Raw genomic sequence first — 16,468 nt, forward strand, 5'->3', positions numbered from 1 at the left:
ATTTTAATGTATTTTATTTGAAGTATCAGTTAAAATATTTTATTATCTTTTCATTTTAATTTATTGTAAAATAATTAGAATATTTAATTTAGTATCATAAAAAAATAATCATTTTAAGATTTAATTTATTTAATTTCATTATTTATTATAATACTTTTAGTCATTGTATTGATAATTTTTTTTAATTAAAATATATTTCAAAATTTTAGTTAATTCATTATCATTCACTTATTTTATTAAAAAGTGATCAAATATAATTTATTAAAATTAATTGGAAAAGCATTATTAAAATGGTCTTTTGTATTTATTTGGTACTTTCTCTGGACCTTAATTTTTGTGTTTAGACTTTTTCTTTTGTTCCAATTTTTATTTTTATTTTTATGTACATGGCAGAAACCAAAATCTAAAAAATTTCAGCTTACCTCTAAAACAAATCCCAAAATCTGGAATTTCCCTCTAAAACTTTCAGCTTACCTCTCCAAAAAAATAAAAAAAATTTTGATTTCCCTCCCTAAAAAATCACAAACCCAACAACTGCCTCCCTAAAAAATCAAGAAACCCACGGTTTCTCTTCTCCGAAGAAACCCTTCGAAATCCTTAAGCACCATGAGGAATGAAAGGCTCTAAACATAAAGAAGAAGAGTCATACACCACACTTCCACTTCCACTCTGGCTCTCCCTCTGCCACCGCAGGCCATGGCGGCCTCCGCCCCTCCAACAGCGCAGCGGCCCAAGCGTCCGGTAGCCAGGTGGGGTTCATGTTCATCCCCACCAGCGAGATCGATGTTGGGCGGACGCAGTACATGGCAGCCACCTTCTCCGTGCAGTCGTTCCCCCTCTCGGCATCCCAAAGGCTGAGCCCCATGCTGCCGAACTATGACAGAGTGGGCTTCAACTATGGGCTGAGGGTCCAGCCCACTATGGAGATCGAGTCTAAGCTGGAAATGGCGGGGCGTGTTCGAGTCTTGCACTTTTTCACACATCGCGTTTACGCCAAAGCCGGTTGCAGGTATTCTTAACATTCCCCCTTCCTCCCTCTCTCTAGGGTTTCGCCTCATGTTTTCCCTTTTCCCCTTTCTCAAATTAGGGTTCCAGCGAGCATGGCGGAGGGTCTTGCCAGCCCTGGCTGCGACAGCCACGAGAACGGCAACCACAACCCTCGCTCCAATGTCTGCGAGCAAGACAGGTACCTTCCCATCACCAACATAAGCCGCATCTTGAGGAAGGCTCTACGAGTGATGGGACGACCACGGCCTCGGTTCTTGCACGTGAGATAATTAATCTCGGGCTTCTAAGTGTGACTTTTGGGGCTAACCCTGTCTCTCTCAAGAGAGGGATTGATAAAAGTGTGCAGGGGTTGGTGGAGGAGTTAGAGAAGAAGGCTAGGCTTGTTAAGGGTGGAGATGATATCAAAGGTGTGGATTGTTTCGTGTTTTTTTTTCTGGATTGTTTCGTGTTTTTTTTTTTATATTAATTTTTTATTTTATTTAATTTAATTACTCTGCGAGCAGGGGGTTTTGACATTCGAAGTTGTGCAAATCTTGTTATTAGAGTTTATGAAAATCTTAGAGTTTGTGGAAATCGTAGAGTTTACAAAATTGAGGTCTATGATTTGGTATTTTGGGGTCTCAATGTTATTGAGGGGTTTTTGATCATGGTCGTCATTTCTTTTTCTATTAATATTTTGTTTGTCTTTTTAATTATCTGATTGCCGATTGTGTTGATTCATATGAATATTTACTGTGTTGATTCGTATGAATATTTGTGATTTGTGCTGTGTGATTGTTGGTTTTGTGAGTTCAGTTTTTGATGCTTGAGTTTATTCATCTGAGACAATCTTCCATAAGACTTTAAATTATTTGGTGTTTTTACTGGAATTTTATTTTGGGTTTGACTTTCTAGAGGGTTCATTTATAGTCATGTTTTTATTATTAGAGCTTCAGGTTTGTGATGTATGTTGTTTAATATGGTCTTGTGGTTTGTTTTGTTCCAGTCAATCATCAAATTAATTGATCAGTTACTTGCTAACCATTCTCTATGATTTTTGAAGTGAGCAATTTGTATAGAAGTTGAAAAGGACTGTATACTTGTTTTTTTTTTTGCAGGTTTTATGTAATTTGAGTTCGGGTTGTCAAGAAATAATTGATGGATGATGATAGTAGAAATGGATAAGATGTCTGCTCCTTCATCAAGGGAGCGTGCACAACGCCTCTATGAAAAGGTATTTTTTTTCTCTCTTTTTGATCATTATTTGCCTGATCAAATGTTATTGTATAAGATGGGGTGAATTGGAAACTATCTTTTGTTTGTGTTTTATTGTTGAGCATTATTTGTTTTGTCAACATTAAGTTGGAAACTATGGCAAATAGTCAATTATGGCTTTTATCTTTCTCATCTTTTGTCTTAATCTGAATTTGATGCCAAACTGCATTTTGAAATGAGTTATCAATGATGCAGTAGTTTTTTTTTTCTTTTATATTATTAACCAATTGTAAATTATTCTGCTTATAATTTTTTTTCTTCTACTTCCTGTCAATGTCTGGTTAATGCTTATTGGTGTTTGAGAATGCTAAATACTTACCCCAACGGCTTCTTCTTCTTGTGGTTTTTGAGTACTTGGATTTGGTATGATTTAGGTACAAAGGGACTTTGAGGAACTCCCTTCCACAGCTTTTCGGCCGTTGCGTGACTCATTGAATGCGAGTGAGGGTCTATGTATTTTTGGTGCTATTCATAGGGTGTTTAAGTTTAGGATGTGTATTTGATTCCCTCTTATTTTTTCTGTTAGGTCTTTAGCTTTTCCATGCAGGGCTTTGGTAAAGAGTGCATGCCACGGGGTCAGTGCACCTTTGGAGCACGTTTGGAAGATGAAGAGATCAAGATATTGGCAGAGTTTGTCAAGTTACAGGCTGATCAAGGGTGGCCAAGTATAGAGACTGAAGAAAAGTGATTTAATACATGATTGGTTCAATTTATTTTAAAAGAATAATTGCTTATTTCTTTCAACTTTTTGAGGGAACCTTTGATAAATAAGTGATTATTTATTTAGAATTAAACTGAACCAAACATGCTATTAACTTTTGTTGCATCTTTTCATGATAAATAGGTACGTAATGATTGGTTTACAGTTAATTTGTATGCAGACATATACTGGCATGGAAATTTTGGAGTTGTTTATAAATTTTTTGATAGATTTTGGATTTGTATTCTTTTGTTAATGCTGTTTGGTGGCTTAACTGACCTTTGCAAATGGGTATGTCTCAGGTGGGAAGGTGGTGTACCAGACCACTAAGAAGAGGGCAAGCGGACCCAAATGCCCTGTCACTTGAAAGAGGATCCAAGGTGTATGTATATATATTTTTTTTTTATTTTGTCTTCTTTTTCATATTGCCTTTGAATACTAAGGATCAGTGATTTGTTGTGAAGAATCTAATTTGTATATATGAAAATTAGTATACTTAGAGATCTGGGTATTTATAAAATTACTGAATGTATCTGATAGGCATGCTTTGTACTCAGGGGAAATTTGTCTATCTTGTGTCTTGTGAAATTGTTGAGATGGAAAATTTCTGGATGATTCTTATTTTTTTCCCTTCAATTTTGGTTCAGTGCCTAATTGATTGTTTTTTGTGACGGGTATGTATCTATTGAGGACAGGTTGTGGGAATGAGATTGAGCTGCTTTTCTTAATGATTTTTCTCAGTTATCTGATTGGAATGGGTGTTGGTATGGACATTTTAAGGAGGTGTTTTGGATGCTATAATTTTCAAGTCCTTTGGGTGTTTGTTGGTAGCCTTAATTCTTAGATAACTGAATTCAGATTTTGAATGTTAATGAGTTGTGTGTAATGCGGTGAACACTTTTTTGAAATGATTTTTATCAGTTATCTGATTGGAACGAGTTTTGATTATGGCTTATTGTTGTAAGCTCCTGGCCAAGCTTATGAGTAAGCTTTCACTTAATATGAACATATTGAATAATGATGTTTGGGAGAACTTATTTACATTTTGTTTAGGCTTGGGACAGTTAATAATAATAGCTTATGATGTATACAAATTTTGTTTCAACTTATTCCAATAGTAATGAGTTATTATATACAGTAGATTAATTGTACAAATTAAATACGCAAGATCTTGAATCAATAATTGTTCCATTAACATACTATAAACGCATTTTTCAATGATTGTTTGCATCTGATAGGATTATATAGCAGACTTAGTTACTTGTTATTAAATTTCAGAAGACAAATGTTATTGTTTAGTCCAGAGTAATAGGCTCTGGTAATCGATTACAGTACTTGGTAATCGATTACCAGAGAACCTTTTAATAAGTAAATTTCGAACATATGATTTTCATTGTCTAGTAATCGATTACATGTATAGGTAATCGATTACCAGACTCTTAAAAACAATGGTTTCCTCAAATTTAGTCATCAATAGTTAGTGAGGGATTCATCCCAGTTAGTGACGGATAAAATCCGTCGCAAATTGTGACGGAATTCTGGCGTCGCAAATTGTGACGGATTCTACTTAATTAAAGTCATCACAGTTTGTGACAGATTTAATCCCTCACAAATTGCGAGGGATTTAATCCCTCACAAATTGTGACGGATTCTACTTAATTAAATTCATCACAGTTTGTGACGGATTTAATCCCTCACAAATTGCGAGGGATTAAAATCCCTCGCAAATTGCGACGAATTTTTATTAATTTCTAAACATTTATTATTAGAAATTAGTGACGGAAATTATACCGTTTGTGATGCCTTAATTCCGTCACTAATTGTGACGGAGAAAATAATCCGTCACTAAATATTTTGTGATGCCAAATTTTGTGACGGAATCATTTCCGTCACAAATTCCGTCACTAATTGATTTGTGACGGATTTTATCAAAATTAGTGACGGATTTTTTCCCTCTCTAATTTTAATTTTTCTAGTAGTGAATATAGACCATTGGGCTTCTTATGTTGACTATCGTCTAACTTCAAAAATAAAGGTACTATAAACTATTTTTTTATCCTTTATATTTATGTACCTGGATTTGTTAATTTTTTTTTTTATCATAAATAGGAAATTTCCCAAAAAAATAAGGATAATAGGAAGAGGCAAACATTTCCTCACACTGGTGGATCCAAAAGCATTGCAAGAAAGAGACATGAGATGGTAACTTAAAAATTTCAATAATATAATTATATTTTTTCATCTAACATATATACTAATATAATTTTGTTACATTTTATAGGAACAAGAATGTGGTCGTAAAGTTAGTAGGGGAGAAGTATGGATAACAACACATAAACATGCTAATGGAGAATTTGTGAATGATGAAGCAAGAGAAATTAGTGTAAGTTCATTTTTGGCAAATATTATATATAGTGCTTAAACAAGTATTTGTCAACTTATATTATTACTTATATTGTAGGAAAAAATTAAAGCATATGAATCAAATGCACCATTATCTTCACAAGACATATCAACTCAAGATTCCCTAGCACATGCTTTAGGAAGTCAAGAACATTGTGGACGTGTTCGGGGGATGGGATTGGGCCCTTGTCCATCTCGTTTGTTTTGGATACACTAGACATTCACATAATGGGATGACTTCATCTTCTTCTTATAAACAATTACAAAATGAGGTTAGTATGTGTTTATTTTTCTTTATTTGCTATTAATTTTTTTGAGACTAAATTAATTCAGTGATTGGGACTGAATTGGTGATGCTAATGCTAATTCAATTTCCATTAATATTTTTCAATTTCAACCCTCATTCACATTCTTATTTATATTTTCCCCTTTTATATTTTGTTGTTTTTTATATCGATCCCTTAATTATAGAAAATAATGAAAATTGAATTTATCAACTAATATGTGTGTATTTGTAAACGACATAATTAATTGTTATTAATTCCTTGTGATTTTTTAATTTTATTGGTTTAACTAAATTAAATTTTTGTTTCACAGGTCACTACTTTGAAATCACAATTGGAGGAGCAAAATCAAAAATTTGATGAACAAAATAAAAAATTTGAGGCAATGTTTAACTTTTTTGCGCAAAATTATCAAGGTCAATTGCCTCCCAACTTGGCAATGTTTCAACCTTCACCGGTAACTTTTAAAAGTCAAATAATTTTTTTAATATATTTCGTTGTATAATTTTTTTAAGTTTTAAATTATGATTTACGTTTATATTTCAAGTTTCTGATCAAGGAAGTGTACCAACTAATGAAACAAATTATCAACATGGAGATGAACATATTTGATAGTTGATGAAGAGCATATCAATTTAAAGAAGATTTATCCTTTATTTTCATAAATTTGATAGAACATATTATCATTGTACTAGTTTGTTTTGAGTAACATATTTTATCATTTTATATTCACTATTTTCTAGGATTGACCATACAAGAGTCTTCAGAAACTTCTTTTAGTGTATAAAAGTTTTTATACATTGTGATGTTATGTACTTTTTGTTTCACAATCAAACTAATATAAATTTGTGTTAGTTCTACTTCTATACTTTGTAATTTGCATCTTTGTTACTTGATTTATTTTATATAATTGTATAACAAAAAGGTCATTACGTAAAGAATATTCAGTATAATATTGAATTTGCAGTATAATTATTTTATATAATTATATAACAAATGTAAAGAATATCCGACATAATATTGAATTTGCAAGTATAAGAAAGTATTCTTTTAAAAAAAAGATATTAACAAAATTAGATAATCTAGAAAAAATTTAGATTGTATTAGCGGGGGTTATATAACTCCTAACACATTCCTGGGATTATATAACTCCCACTAATATATATGATTTAATGGGGGTTATAAATGCATGTTACTTAATGAGGGTTACATATGTCTAGTTAATTACTTGGGGTTAGAAACCCTTGTCAAGTAATGGGGGTTAGAATTCGCAACTATATAAGTGAGGTTAGAAACCTTAGTTAATTACTAGGGGTTAAAAATCGCAACTACTTAGTTGGGGTTTAAAACCCCCAGGAAATTCACAATTTCCGGGGGTTGATGAAAATCCCGGCTAAAGACATTACCTACGAATGATTTACCGGGGGTTTTGATAACCCCCTGGAAATGCGTTTAGCGGGGGTTATAACCCCAATTAAATTCAAAATTAACCCCCATTAAATTCCATTTTTTTTGTAGTGATTATTCATAATTAATTTATTTTTATAATAAATTTTTAATATAACTTAATTATGTATTTTTATTTTTATTTTTATATTATATAAACTAAATGACATTTATTTTGGTGCTCCTCTAACAATGTGATTCTGAAGACTTCCATTATATGAAAAATGATTTACAGAAAATTATAAAATAAAAAGTGCAGTTTTTTTATTTTTAACGTCAGTCAGTCCAAACATCAAATGGTAAGCAGCAACTTTTCAGGTTTCAATGAATGGTGATGCTCAGCCACTCTCACGTTTCATTAATACAAAACGTTTCAGTTTGAAATCACTTCACCTTCAACCATAAAATGTCCTCTTTTTTTCTTCTTCTAATTTGTATTAGTATCTTAATCACATGTCCTTTTCTTAGGTAGGCATGCTTCTACTCCATCTCTAATTCATTTTTAGCATATTTTTCATCTGGGTTCGTTGTTTTGGCAAAAGGTTGCCCCCGTTTTCTATTTCGCGATGATAGGTTTAAGCCAATGTCGTCACGAATTTTTTTTCTTAGAATAATTAAGAATATGATTGGATAAAAGTTTAGAAATGTCCTTTATAAGAATTTTTTAACTGAAAATTAATCTTTATTTTTAGTAAAGAATCTATACAAGCAGTCTCTAAATCATTTGACACTTGTAATTTTAAGGTTGTTTAATATTTTATGTAGGCCCTTCATTCCTTGAATCTATAGCAAAATGATGAACCATTGTTATGAGGAGGAGAATCAAAATTCTTTGTATATGGAGCAAAAGCATAGTGAGAAAGGTGTTATTATGAGCAAACTCATTGCGGAGCTAGTAGAGAACATTGATTCCATGAAAAGAAGTATGTTGGAAATGCAAAACAAATATGATGTATCGTTGAACATAACCAAGAAGTTGATGGGCGACAGAGATACAATGCACGAGGAATGTCACACAGGTTAAATACATTTTGAGATTAAGGAATATAGTATAGTATTAGTATCTGTGAGCTTTCAAACAGATTCGAAGAAGCACATTTGTACTTGCATAATTTTGATATTTAGGTTGTGTTTGGATAAAATTTTCCATAACCATGTGTTTCATTTGTTATATACAAATATTAATACTTGTTTCTACTGCGTTTGTTGATATAGGCTTACATATGTGATATGATTTCCATCTAGAATATCATTGGAGTTTATATGTTTTCTGTATTTGATTATGATCAAGTTTCACTAAATAGTAAACACTATTCAGAATTACAACAGTTGAAGGTCATGAACTATAATCTAAGTCAAGAAATGGAATGTATAAAGAAAGAGCATGAGAAGATCAGCAAGGAACTGAAGGAGAATAAGGCCCTAAGTGATCTGCAGCAAAAGAATTTTACGGAGGCAATTCAAAAGGTCGGTAGCAATTGTATCGTTTGATATATAAACTTTACATAGTGTAGTTCAAGATTTATGCTCAAAGTATATTTTGGAATATAAGGTATCTTGACATATTAAGGATAACTTTTTTCTTTTTTAAAGTATCTTTCTCAATACAAATTATATCATGTTCATAATTGGCTAAACTCATGCAAATTTTCTTATTATACAGTCACATTGTATGTACATGAGCAGGTATTGTAAGGTCAGGACACTAATGTTGTATTCTAACCGCTCATATATAGTTTATTTGGATACGTATGATATAAAGTCTTTTTAGATACAAGTTTAAAAGAATTTTGAAAATTTCTCTATTAAAATATGGAGTTTTTTTTTTCTTTTTCTTCTAGTGTAAAAGATTTTAAAAACACTTATAACTTATATTTAAACAGTGTCCTAGCTAAGTTCATTGATCAACCATACGTACTTGACACGCATTTGGATTGTAACTTGGAATAGATTATTCACGTATAACTGTTACTCACTATTATATATACACCTGCATGCAATGTTTTATGTTAACTCTTTTGTAATGGAGGTGGGTCATTTTTACACAAATGGATCAAGTTTCATGTTTAATGTAACTGTCACGATCTATTTCATTCATGATTCATCTTCCGATGGCCAAGATACCTTATGCCAAAATAATACCATCCTAACTTATTACAGAGAGGCTTAACGATGGGTTTGGTTCTTTCCCATTGACATGGTTTCATGTCATCCATGGGGCACCTTAACAATTTTGGCTCTTTTCCATTGACATCTTTTCATTATTCATCGATGAGATACCTTAAGAATTTGGTGCACAGTTTTTTATTAATATCTCGGTTGTGAAACTTGCATAATTGAATATCTACAGATTTTTTGATAGTGTAATCGAATAAATATTCTAACAATATTCGTTAAAATAAACTCTAATATCATATAAAAATATGAATTTGAATTAAATCCTACAAAATATTCATTTTATTCATATCACTTGTTGATGTGTATAACCTTTATCATGAGTTATTACTTTAGTAAAAAAAATGCAATTATATGATTTCATAAAGGGACTGAAATGCTATAGCAATTAATACCTGAGTACATATGGTTAACACGTAGGAAGCTTGTATATATATGGTTTTCTATGATTAAATTTACCTCGTGTCTATTTTTTTGTGGCAGTTTAAATTTGCTTAAATGCAATTGTATGATTCTATGGTTCTATATATGGTTGTAGAAGGCTTATATTGCTGACATTTATTGGTTTTTTTCAGAATGTAATGGAAATTAGCTCTCTTCAATTCGCTGCTCTGAAGCAACAAAATGACTATGAAAATGTATTGAAACAAGCTGAAGAACTAAAGGTCTGTGTTACCTGTTTTTTAAGCTTTTGCATAATTAATTTAAAGTATCCTTGTCAGTTTCAAAATATCACATTATTTATGTATGCTATTTGACCATCTATTTATCTAGGAGAAAAATGAACAGCTGAATGCTAAAATCATTCAGCTTGAAGAGCTAGAACATCAAGAAGAAAGTGACGATGAAGACGATTATAGTAGTGATGAATGACAAGGTAGCAACTAGTAATATTAAACAATTTAAAAGGGATGTGAGAAATACTTGCAGTAATTATTGAATAATATGTTATTTTTGTGTGTTTGAAATCATTTTTAGAAGGTTGTCCGGCTTTGTTTTAACACTGCAGATTCAATTTATTATGTTTGCAGAATGCAACGGATCGAAAATATCTTCAAACAGCTATCTGGGCCAACTGAAAGTTTATAAAAAATATGAAGAATTAGACTTTAGATTATTTGTGTTGCATGTTCGGTAAATCTGTGTTGTGACCTTGCATAGCTAAATGATCAACACATCTTGTAGCTTGGCTATTAATTATGATTTATGATGGTCTAATTCCAATCTATTAAAGTTTACACCTGTTAGTATTTTATCTTATTTTGAAAGAAATTAGAATTCATTCTTAAAAAAATTAAACGATAGGGGAAATCCATTATCTACTTGAAGGGAATCACAGTTAATCGATCATTATTTGTTATAAGAAAAACTCATTATTAAATCAAGATTTTTGATTGGTTGGTTAATGTTTAACTGGGATTAGAACCTTAAATATGTAAAATTAATTAATCAAGATCAATATTAATCGTAAAAACATCATTATTTAATTCAGATTGGCTAATGTTAACTGGGATAGAATAATTAAAAATAATCTTGTGTTACAATATAAGCTATTTATTTTGAACTGAAAAATATAAATTTTAAATAAAATTTATATATTTAAATATAATATTTATTTGTATATAATTTATTAAAAAAATTATTATATATAATAAACATTTATTATGAAAAATGAATATGTTAAAATTAAGAGTACAAAAAACAACTTTTGAATTATGCATCTTGAAAAATAATATAAATGCAATGTAAAATATTTTTTTTAAGGAAACTTAAAACAAAAACTTTATTCTTATTATGCTTGGGCCGGCCATGTTTATTTTTAAGGGGTTTTAAAAGAATATAGCTATAAAAAAGATTAAAGTTTGAAATAGTCAATTGTAAATGAGAGTAGATAGGTTTTTTTTTATTTACTACAAAGAGTAATTAATTTTCAAAATTGTAAAGTGTGTGAGAGGAGTAAAATATAAAATAAAAATAGAAAAAAAAAAAGATAGTTATCGAAATATGAGCTTTTATTAAACGTTTGAATTATATTTTTTTCCTTTTCATTTTGACAATTGACGATGCTTTTCATCACGTGTTTCTATAATTTTTTCATTTATCTCTTACGTGCAATTATTCCATAAAACTTATATTTTGATAATAATTCTCATTAGATTAAGGTTATACATATACTTAATTTACTAAAAGTGGCGGATACATCAAGCTTTATATATGAAATTGTATTAAATATCGAATATTTGGTGAAATTTTTTTCTTGACTGGACCGATTTCATTTTCTTTTTATCGTTCATAGATTTATAATTATCTTATTAACTGTGTCAAGTCTTAGAAATTTCGTAAAAATAATAATATAATTATCTAAAAAACAAAATTATTCAGCTGTTAATAAAACATGTATTTAGACAGTTCCATTGACGTTTTTTTTATAAGTATTATTTAAACTTAAAGTAATTATAAAACAGAATAATTATTTAACCGGACAGGAGAAACTGAAAGTAAAAAACTGTTGGTGTTCTTGGATGAGAATCGGAGTTCTATCTCGTGAATATATTTTAGGATAAAATTTAGGTATGTGTAATAATTACATTAAATGTATTTACATAATATTAAAATAAAATTATAATTTTAATAGGAGAACCCATATAAGAAACTGTGACTAAATTTTACCTTATATATTATTATATTATAAGGTTTCTATCTAATAAATATAAATACTTATTATTGGTGAAAATTCCAGTTTTAATAGAAGAGCACCAACAGCACTGTACTTGAGTTTTGATGAAACTAAATTTGTCTCATGTCCTGGAGAGGGCATTTTAATTTTGGATTTGCTCTTAAAGCTTTCATTTTTCACTCTTCTTTTTTATATTTTGATTGAAATTGTTGGAGTACTATTTTTTTTCATTTTTCTGAGCTGCATTTTGTGCACATAAAAAATAAAAATAGAAAATACGTGTGATTTTTGCAACAAAATGTGGGATTTGTTAGAAGTGTTGGACTGAATTTTTCTGCTTTCTCTCACAAATTCCACCCTCCCATTTTTATGTTGCGTCATAGTCAAAGTTCACAACTTTCATAACTATTCATTCGGGTTCTTTTCTTTACCTTTCAATTTTTGTTTGCCATTGAAGTTGGGTTGTTTGCTTTGACACTTAAAAAGATAACATTGATGATTTGAGGTTTTTTTGCGCAGGCAAGTTGAATTTGTGTTGAAATGTTGAATCATAAGTATGAGGAGGCTCTGAGCAATCAGATAATGATTATTGAGAGCCTTCAAAATGAAATTGAGTGCAAGAATCACAAGTTAATGGAGATGGAGCATAAACATAGTGAGACACTTGCTTTTGTGCGCAAACTCGTTATAGGGCTTGTGGAGAATATTAATTCCAAAGAAAGAAGTCTGCTTGAAATGGAATGCAAGTATCATGAATCATTGAACACGGTTCAGATGAATTTGACGAACAAGAGAGAAAAGTTGCACGAGGAATGTCATAAAGGTATTTTATAATCTTAGAATGAGGGAACGACAAAACACTTAAATGTGTTGTTTTAAAGGGAAAGTTATCTGTATGTGGTGGATCCTTTCTTCTGGAAAACTTGCTAGAATTTTTTTATTCTATAGGCTCTTCTATTACCAAATTTTACATGGATTCCATATTTTGATTTTGGTTTGAAACTGCTTTTTTCATCAAGTCATTTGTTTATGTAACAGCAATGTTTTCCACGAGACTCAGGACTACTTGCATCAGTCTCTGTATGAACTTACATGTTCCTCTTCATCTTTGGATTTAAGACCAAATCTTCCATTGTTGGAATTCAAGAAGAATTAGAAGGCTTAAACTCATATATCTTATTCATACTTGTAACCTTTTAAATACATAATTGAAAGTTGATACAAATTCTGCTTATAAACATAAAATTAAATGACAAATATAAATACTCATAAAAGTGTAACAGCACCTATAATTCCTATAATTAAAAAATCATAAACGTAGGAATTCTAATAATGCTCCATTAATATGAAATAAACTCAAATAATAGATGCTGATTCAGATTGGCAACATCCATCTCTAAATTTCTTTCATGGGACACTCTTATTTCTCCTGTATTAGTCCATGAGTTGCGTATACAGTATCATTGAAAATTTTGTGTTTCCTATGCTTTCTTCTGTTCAACTCATGCTTTATATTTTCTAGATTTACAAATGATGAAGAACATCAACGCTAATATGAATCATGACATGGAATGTCTAAAGAAAGAGAATAAGCAGCTTACCAAGGATCTGGGGGAGAGTAAAGCCCTAAATGACCAACAGCAGAAGAACTTTATTGGGGAGATTGAAAAGGTAAGTAACAAAAAGAGGCATAAGACCCTTCAGGTGTCTGATTAAATCATAGCAAATTGTGTGGTTTTCTATAACCAGACCCCTGATCTATTTCTTGCAGCTGTTTAATTGTTTTACTTGGTATCAGCTAACACTGTCAGCGCATTTCATCTTCTACCTTTTCTGTGAAATTGACTTGTATGCTTTCTGTTGAGGGTTGCTAAGTTGAAGCCTCGTCTCTTACATGTTAAATGACAATGTTAGTTTTTGAATGCATTAACTTCCTATTTAAGGGTAAGAGTTGATTAAAACATAATGTAAAATCATTAATATAATATGAGATTTTTTATTTGAGTTTTTTTTTCTTTTTCATTTGTTTAAATTGTTTACATTCCGATCTTCAATATGTTTGTCTGCTTAATATTTAAAACTTCTATTTAATTCGTTTTCCAATTTTTATTGTTCCAGCTAAAAAGAGTGATAGGAGATCAGAGTCATGTAGGAAGTGATGGCCATTTGAACACTCAAATTTCTACTTTTAAAAACCAATTGAAGGACAAAATGGAATACTTGGAGCTTGTAGAAAACCTTTACAGTTCACTTGTGGTTAAAGAGCACCAGTATAGACAAGAACTATATGATGCTCGTAAAGAATCCATAAATGTGAGATTTCGTCCCTTCTTATTCTTCCACAATGCAATGAGATTCTGTAATTGATCTGCCACAATGAATACCCTTTCAATATAACGTATGTCCCTAATATCATAACATATGCAAGGTGTATAAAATAGCATGACCTCGTCAATTTTCCTTGTAGAGTTTACGAGATATGTTTAGAGTTAGATCTCAACTTGGAATCAAAAGAATGGGAGAATTAGATCCAAAACCTTTTCAAGATTTGTGCCTGCAAAAGTACTCAGGTGAGCAATGGCAGGAGATATCTGCTAATTTATGTTCATCCTGGGAAGAGAATATGAAGGATCCAACTTGGCATCCTTTCAAAAAAATTGAGGTCAATGGCATCTTACAGGTACATGATTGTAAATTACCATTATGTAACAAAATGGCTATCATCTTTATTAACTAAATGAATGATAAAAGTTCTTGTGGAGAGCACATAAATATTTAATCTGACATTAGGCGTATTTGTTGAAATCATTTTTTGACATAATTAAGGTGAATTAATTGTTTTGAGATTCTGATAATTTCAGGAAATATTAGATGAAAACGACGAAAAATTGAAAGGTCTAAGAAGTGAATGTGGTGAAGTGGTATACAAGGCTGTAACAAATGCATTAATGGAAATAGAAGAATACAATTCAAGTGGAAGATATGCAATTGCTGAAATTTGGAACTGGAAGGAGAGAAGGAAAGCCACTCTGAAAGAAATTTTTCAATATATTATCAGACAATTGAAGACTCACAAGCGCAAAAGAAAGTAGAACATATTTTTCTTAGGTTTTGTTGTACTTTTAAATTTCAGTCATCAATATATTGTTTTCCTGGATCCCTTTAACACTTATCTTAATATGGTAGATGAATGTAATTGATATACCAAGAACAGAAAGAGTAATTAATGAATGTAGTAACAACTATTAGAACATTATGTTCTAGTATGTGTTAATCTCTTTTCACAATTGACAAGTTTACCAAGTCTAACAAATTGTCAAGATGAGAATTTATCATTTCCCAACAGACTTACTTCAATATCGGCATATGATACATTAGCCATAATTAAGCAACAAAATTCCTAGTTTATTTAGAAGGCAAGGAGCACAAAGCTTCCTCACATAAAACAAGTAAAAATATAAAATTCAATGTATAAAAACTTTTTTTGATTTTTTTATCAATCACTTAAAGATGCAAATGTAACTTTGACAAATTGAAAATATGTTTGGATTAGATTGTAATTTTGATACAAAAATTATATTTCGTTATTTCTAAAAATATATTTTAAGAATTACAAAACATAATCCCATAATCTTAATAACAAAAAAATATATTATTGTAAAATCAAAGTTTCATATTTTTAAAAAGTGATGCCTTCAAAAAAAATTCTGTATACAATATTAAAGATGGATAAAAAAATTAGGGTATAAAAAATATTAAAGCTAAGAATGTAAAAAATAAGTTTTAAATAATGATAGAGATTAACTAGTAATTGTCTTAATTGTTGGAGAAAAAATGATTTTTTTTTTTAAAACAATTTAGTTTAGAAGGTAATAAATAAATTAAAAGTGTATTTAAAAAATTTGAAAAAAAAGTGTAACTATTAAATATGTATTTAAACACCAATTTCAAATAACGTTTAACAAAAGAAAAACACATTTTAATAAAGAGAGAAAAAAAAAATTGGAGTGTAAGATAACACAGCCTAAAAAGTGGAGGTGTAAATAACGTTTATCTGATGGGTGTGATTCTGTTCGGACTGATCTGAAGGGCCTAGCTTGGTGGCCCATTGAGATAGGTTTTGAGTTTGCTACCTCTATTGGCTCTGCATAATGCTTTTTTAGCTTATTTTAGGGAATGAGAGCCCTGATGTATTCTTATTTTAGTATTTTATCATATGTAATGTATAAGACAAATACTAGTTTTCAATTACTTAAATTTATAATAAATAATTAATATAAATATTTGAATTATATTATAAGTAAAATATGTAATTAATAAATTTATTTTTAACATATTAATTATATTTTAACTTTATAAAATATATTCATCTCATGGTATAAGGTTAATTTTAATTATTAATATTTATAAAATATTAATTTAATTTTAAAATAAAGAAAATAAATTGTAAGAGATAAAAAGTTAAGATTGAAAAAATGTTTTAATTGAAGAATTTTTTTTAAAATGTTTTCATTAAAGAAT

At 30.1% G+C, this 16,468-nt stretch overlaps 2 protein-coding genes across 2 annotated transcripts; both read left to right on the forward strand.

Moving 5' to 3' along the window:
- Window positions 1-436: 436 nt before the first annotated feature.
- LOC114917084 (uncharacterized) lies at window positions 437-10,512 on the forward strand. Its single transcript, XM_083071347.1, has 15 exons — window positions 437-1,009; window positions 1,088-1,415; window positions 2,106-2,221; window positions 2,637-2,703; window positions 2,789-3,106; window positions 3,265-3,344; window positions 5,072-5,164; window positions 5,244-5,345; window positions 5,424-5,637; window positions 5,963-6,106; window positions 7,861-8,114; window positions 8,414-8,562; window positions 9,846-9,935; window positions 10,045-10,147; window positions 10,302-10,512. The coding sequence occupies exons 11-14, from the start codon at window positions 7,889-7,891 to the stop codon at window positions 10,141-10,143; spliced, it is 564 nt and encodes a 187-aa protein (XP_082927473.1). The 5' UTR covers window positions 437-1,009; window positions 1,088-1,415; window positions 2,106-2,221; window positions 2,637-2,703; window positions 2,789-3,106; window positions 3,265-3,344; window positions 5,072-5,164; window positions 5,244-5,345; window positions 5,424-5,637; window positions 5,963-6,106; window positions 7,861-7,888; the 3' UTR covers window positions 10,144-10,147; window positions 10,302-10,512.
- Window positions 10,513-11,616: 1,104 nt separating this feature from the next.
- On the forward strand, window positions 11,617-15,200 carry LOC109816716 (factor of DNA methylation 2). Its single transcript, XM_020381805.3, has 6 exons — window positions 11,617-12,364; window positions 12,467-12,770; window positions 13,470-13,618; window positions 14,066-14,260; window positions 14,415-14,627; window positions 14,809-15,200. Exons 2-6 carry the CDS (start codon window positions 12,488-12,490, stop codon window positions 15,037-15,039), a joined length of 1,071 nt encoding a protein of 356 aa, XP_020237394.1. The 5' UTR covers window positions 11,617-12,364; window positions 12,467-12,487; the 3' UTR covers window positions 15,040-15,200.
- Window positions 15,201-16,468: the final 1,268 nt, after the last annotated feature.

Source organism: Cajanus cajan, chromosome 3 (genome assembly GCF_000230855.2).
Source record: "Cajanus cajan strain Asha chromosome 3, NIPB_CcT2T_4, whole genome shotgun sequence".
NCBI classification, from domain to species: domain Eukaryota; kingdom Viridiplantae; phylum Streptophyta; class Magnoliopsida; order Fabales; family Fabaceae; genus Cajanus; species Cajanus cajan.